We start from the raw sequence: 5,822 nt of genomic DNA, 5'->3' as shown, positions 1-5,822 counted from the left end.
TTTTACATTCCTTTAGTCAGATCAGGTTTTTTTTAGCTTGCTGAAGTGTAACGCTCCCAAAACGCTGTTTCTCTAAAGAGGTCCACTCATTGCCGTAGGACAGAAAACTGCCAGTGTACTGTGTGTGAGCCTGTTTATAACTGCTAAAAGTCCCCGTGCTACTAACACGCGTCATCTGTAAGGAGACATAAACAACAGCACGCTGGGTTACTATACAAAAAAGGAAATAACAGCTGTGAACAGATCACTCACCGTGCTACCAACACCACCACCACCACTTTGTCTTCTTTGGGGATTTATCAGGAGGACGACGCTACAGAGAGAAGAGCAGAACTCAGAAACACAACAAGAACACAACAAAAAACAACCACCATTTCAACCACCTTTTTGTGTTATTTAGGTGAAATAAAAACAGATCTTTAAGTTACTACCTGAGGACACATTATAAACTCTGGAGACTCGAGTTCATCCCATTCCTGACCAGACCAGTTTCTACTAGTTATATGCACCAGAACACTGGTCGAGCCTAACAAGCTGCAGCAGTGGCGGCTGTTAGACTGTTCAATTCAGGTTTATATCAATGTGAGACTGACCTTCTCTTTCCAGATGCATAGTATGCTGATAATGACAAGGCACACGGACCGGACAGTCAGAGCTGGAGCCCACTCGCTTACAGTTAAACGGGACAGACGAACTTGTCCGTTGCTGTCGACGAACGGATTGACCGGAATGTTCTCGCCGGTAAACATGACCTTTATGACATTGAGGACAGAAGTCAAGATGGAGGGCACATGAAGAAGTGATCAAAAACAGTGTGTGCACTGACACTTTTGAGGTTCACCTGAGGAGGTTCAAATGGGAATCGGCTGCTAAACGTAAAGAGAAGCTGGAACTTCTGGCCCTCGTACAGGGTTCGAGGAAGGCCCTTCAATTCTATAACCCACCTGGACACAAGATGCAAGTGAGAAACTGACAAGAACGAATAAACACACTCATCAATGCTCTGTGTGTAAGAAACCACTGCAACCATAACAGTGAAAACCATTCTGTATAAATCGTAAAATAAAACCAGAAACAAGCTCCTACTCTGTGATTGTATTCTGAACTCTTCTTCCTTTCAGAGTCATTCCTGGAGGTGGATCATTCTGCAAAGCCAACCATTCCTTCTGCATCCGTCCCTAGAAACAGAAACAATAAATATAGAAACAATAAATATAGCTGAGTGCACAATTATGTACAACCCACCCCTTGGTACTAGCTGTAAGGAAGAAAAACACCACCAAGTTCTGTGTAATGAGTCTGTCTGTGTTTCTGTCCTGTTTCTGTCTGCTGTCTTTTCCTGTGGTTAATTGTTTGCTCCGCCCACTCTTTGGTTTCCATGGACATTAATTGTACTCCTTCTCTCCTTCAGGTGTCTTGTCTTTGTCTCTAATTGGTTCTGCTCTGTGATTGGTTCTTGTCTGTTATTTATACTCTGTGTGTTCACTTCCCTTTTGTTGGTCGTTATTGCTTTGTGCTTGCATGTATGTTGTGGATGTTCCGGTCTCCTGTCTGCTCTGTATTCTGCTCTGTTTTGCCTGCCTGTTTGTTTGCTTGTTTGTATTACCTGTTTCTTGTTTTGGTTTAAGTAAAATCTAAAACTGCATTTGGATCCTCACTCGCCTTTGTCCAACCTCGTGTCAGAACGACCAACCACATGGATCCAGCAGAGATTTTGTTCCGGTTATGTCAGGGGGATTCCCCACTGGAGGAATATGTAGAGGTGTTCTTGGACTTGTCCAATCAGGTGGATTTTGGGGAGAGGGCCCTCAAGGACCTGTTCCGGCATGGTTTGAAGGACGGGCTGCGCTACCTAGTGCCATTGGGCCGAGAGGTGGGGCCTTTCACGGACCTGGCCAACGTAGCGTTGCTCCTGGGCGGGTCCTCCCTAACCGTGCACAGGACAGAGTTGGACACCGGCCCTAAATATTTTTTGGGGGGGGGCAGTAGGCATCGGGGTCCGTGGGCTGCGGATCCAGGCCAGCCACGGACGCCCGAGGCCCCTACGGTACCTCGGCCCGACCCAAGCCTGTGTACGCCGGTGACCGAACCCGTCCACATGGGTGCCAGACCGGAGAGCTCGGACGAGGCCCGGGGGAACCGGCTGATCGCCAAGCTGGCGGACACCCCGATGGTGCCGGTTCGGGCGGCCGGCATCCCTACGGCACCGGCTGGAGCACCTAAGGCACCTGAAGCATCCGAACCCGCCGACGCACCTGAACCTGCCGACGCACATGAACCTGCCGACGCACATGAACCTGCTGAGGCACCCGAACCCGCCGACGCACCCGAACCTGCTGAAGCGCCCGAACCTGCTGAAGCGCCCGAACCTGCTGAAGCGCATGAACCTGCTGAAGCGCATGAACCTGCTGAAGCCCATGAACCTGCTGAGGCGCCCGAACCTGCTGAGGCGCCCGAACCTGCTGAGGCGCCCGAACCTGCTGAAGCACATGAACCTGCTGAAGCGCCCGAACCTGCTGAAGCGCCCGAACCTGCTGAAGCGCCCGAACCTGCTGAAGCACATGAACCTGCTGAAGAACATGAACCTGTTGAGGCGCCCGAACCTGCCGAAACGCCCGAACCTGCCGAAGCGCCCGAACCTGCCGAAGCGGCCGAACCCGCCGAACCCGCTGAGACACCGGATCCGACCGGGCCGACCGGGTCGACGGAACCGACCGGGTCGACAGAACCAGCCGGACCGACCGGGTCGATGGGTCCGACCGGGTCAACCGAGCCAGCCGGACCGACCGGGTCAACGGAACCGACCGGGTCAACAGAACCAGCCGGGCCTACCAGGTCGACAGAACCAGCCGAACTGACCGGGTCATCAGAACCAGCCGGTCCTACCAGGTCAACAGAACCAGCCGAACCGACCGGATCGGTGGGTCCGACCAGGTCAACCGAGCCAGCCGGACCGACCAGGTCAACGGAACCGACCGGGTCAACAGAACCGAGCGGGTCGACAGAACCAGCCGGACCGACCGGGTCGACAGAACCAGCCGGACCGACCGGGTCGACAGAACCAGCCGGACCGACCGGGTCGACAGAACCAGCCGGACCGACCGGGTCGACAGAACCAGCCGGACCGACCGGGTCGACAGAACCAGCCGGACCGACCGGGTCGACAGAACCAGCCGGACCGACCGGGTCGACAGAACCAGCGATCCCCAGCTTTGTCTCCCTGTCTCTGTCTGTCTCTCCCTCTCCTGTCCATCTTGATAGGTTCAAAGCGCCTCCTGCACCACCCTGGTCTCCAGTCCTGCTCTGGTCGCTGGCTCTGCCTGCGGCACCACCCTGGTCTCCAGTCCCGCTCTGGTCGCTGGCTCTGCCGGCTCCGCCCTGGCCCCCTGCTCTGCCGGCTCCGCCCTGGCCCCCTGCTCTGCCGGCTCCGCCCTGGCCCCCTGCTCTGCCGGCTCCGCCCTGGCCCCCTGCTCTGCCGGCTCCGCCCTGGCCTCCTGCTCTGCCGGCTCCGCCCTGGCCTCCTGCTCTGCCGGCTCCGCCCTGGCCTCCGGCTTTGCCGGCTCTGCCCTGGCCTCTGCCGCCACATGGACCTGGCCCGCCTTCCCACCCCCTGTTCCGCCTCCGCTCCACCACCCTCCGGTTCTGCGTTGGAGTGTCTGGAATCCACTCCTAGGGGGGGGGCTCTGTAATGAGTCTGTCTGTGTTTCTGTCCTGTTTCTGTCTGCTGTCTTTTCCTGTGGTTAATTGTTTGCTCCGCCCACTCTTTGGTTTCCATGGACATTAATTGTACTCCTTCTCTCCTTCAGGTGTCTTGTCTTTGTCTCTAATTGGTTCTGCTCTGTGATTGGTTCTTGTCTGTTATTTATACTCTGTGTGTTCACTTCCCTTTTGTTGGTCGTTATTGCTTTGTGCTTGCATGTATGTTGTGGATGTTCCGGTCTCCTGTCTGCTCTGTATTCTGCTCTGTTTTGCCTGCCTGTTTGTTTGCTTGTTTGTATTACCTGTTTCTTGTTTTGGTTTAAGTAAAATCTAAAACTGCATTTGGATCCTCACTCGCCTTTGTCCAACCTCGTGTCATTCTGATTCAGCAGTCAATCCTCAGTCTAATGTGCAGCTCTTAAAAGTTTGTGAACCACTTCAAGCTGCTCAGGTAATTAATTTTCCAGTCTCCTTATTAACGAGTGTTATACAATGTGTTCAGTCTTATTTAAACACTTTCTTAGGTTATTTACAGAACTAAGATTTATACATCAAAAAGGAATAAAATTCGTTCACACAAATGAGTAAAAAAAGATTGAATATCGAACAAAACACAAAACATTTCTACAACTAAAAAGGTGCTTCCCAGTTCATTCTTTAAATGATTTGCTAGCATTTCTAAAACAAAACAAAACAAAAGCACCCTCATGATTAGTCTCACCATGGATAAATATTCTAATGTGGGTAAAAAATTCACATTTTTCTCCACCCTCAAAACTGTGGAGATGATAGTGGACTTTAGGAAAGACCCCCTAACACCCCCCCTTCTCACAATATCCAACAGCTCGGTGTCATCTGTGAAGGCCGTCAAGTTTCCCAAGACCTGAAATGGGAGTCCAACATAAACTCCATCATCAAAAAGGCCCAGCAGAGGATGTACTTTCTACATCAATTAAGGAAGTTTGTTCTGCCACAGGAGCTGTTGATGCAGTTCTACACTGCAGTCATAGAATCTGTCCTGTTCACATCCATCACCATCTGGTTTGGTGCAGCAACTAAACAGGACAGGAACAGACCGCACCGCACAGTAACAACAGCAGAAATAATAACTGATGCCCCCCTGCCCACCCCCCAGGACTTGTACGTCACAAGAACCAGAAACCGGGCAGTAAAAATTCACCACTGCCCCTTTACACCCTGAACACACCCTCTTTCAGCTCCTCCCTTCTCTCAGGTGCTACAGAACTTTGTTTACTAAAACTGTCAGACACAGGAACAGTTTCTTTTCCCAGACAATCACCCTGATTAACACCTCACCATAATTATATTCACTGCTTCATATCTATAAGTGCTGCATTATCAGGACTGTCAGTCATCACATCATCTGTATATATTACACACTACTGCTGCTGTATATTGTACTAAAGTATAATATTACACAATATTGTTATTTACACTCTCACACTTTATGTACATAACTGATCTGTTATATATTCTGTATTAAATATGACTATAGAATATGACAGATCAGTTATGTACATAAAGTACATGGTAGTGTAAATAACAATATTGTGTAATATTATACTTTTTATACAATATACAGCAGCAGTAGTGTGTGTAACTTATACGGATGATGTGATGACTGACAGTTCTGAATTGTAATGAACATCTCCTTATAACCGTTTGAATTAACTTGATTTGTTTACTATAGTTCTGCTACTCACCTGCATACACACCATGTTGGAACTCCCTAAGTTCTAGACGCGTTATTTTTCTACCTACGTCTGTATGTGCACAAGTCCCACCTCCTGCTGCCTATAGGCTAGTTTTAGTTCTATCCTGATTCCAGATTGGCTATTTATAACCCAGTCATACAGAATCAGAATCAGAATCAGGATCAGAATCAGGTTTATTGGCCAAGTGAGTCGACACACACAAGGAATTTGGTTCCAGCTGTTTGTGACTCTCAAAAATACAGACATAAATAACACTATACTATACAATACAGACATAAATAACACTATACTATACAATACAGACATAAATAACACTATAGTATACAATACACACATAAATAACACTATACTATACAATACAGACATAAATAACACTATACTATACAA

General features: G+C 49.3%; 1 protein-coding gene across 1 annotated transcript; it reads right to left on the bottom strand.

Moving 5' to 3' along the window:
- Positions 1-256: 256 nt before the first annotated feature.
- On the bottom strand, positions 257-5,438 carry LOC132842916 (ubiquitin-conjugating enzyme E2 W-like). The gene is made up of 5 exons (XM_060865897.1): positions 5,424-5,438; positions 1,087-1,178; positions 842-944; positions 594-752; positions 257-313 (listed from the first exon to the last, which is right to left on the bottom strand). The coding sequence occupies exons 1-5, from the start codon at positions 5,436-5,438 to the stop codon at positions 257-259; spliced, it is 426 nt and encodes a 141-aa protein (XP_060721880.1).
- Between the last annotated feature and the right edge of the window lie 384 nt (positions 5,439-5,822).

This window comes from Tachysurus vachellii, chromosome 1 (assembly GCF_030014155.1).
Source record: "Tachysurus vachellii isolate PV-2020 chromosome 1, HZAU_Pvac_v1, whole genome shotgun sequence".
NCBI classification, from domain to species: Eukaryota; Metazoa; Chordata; class Actinopteri; order Siluriformes; family Bagridae; genus Tachysurus; species Tachysurus vachellii.
Note: the sequence above shows the minus strand (reverse complement) of the source record. Positions and strands in the feature narration are given on the sequence as shown.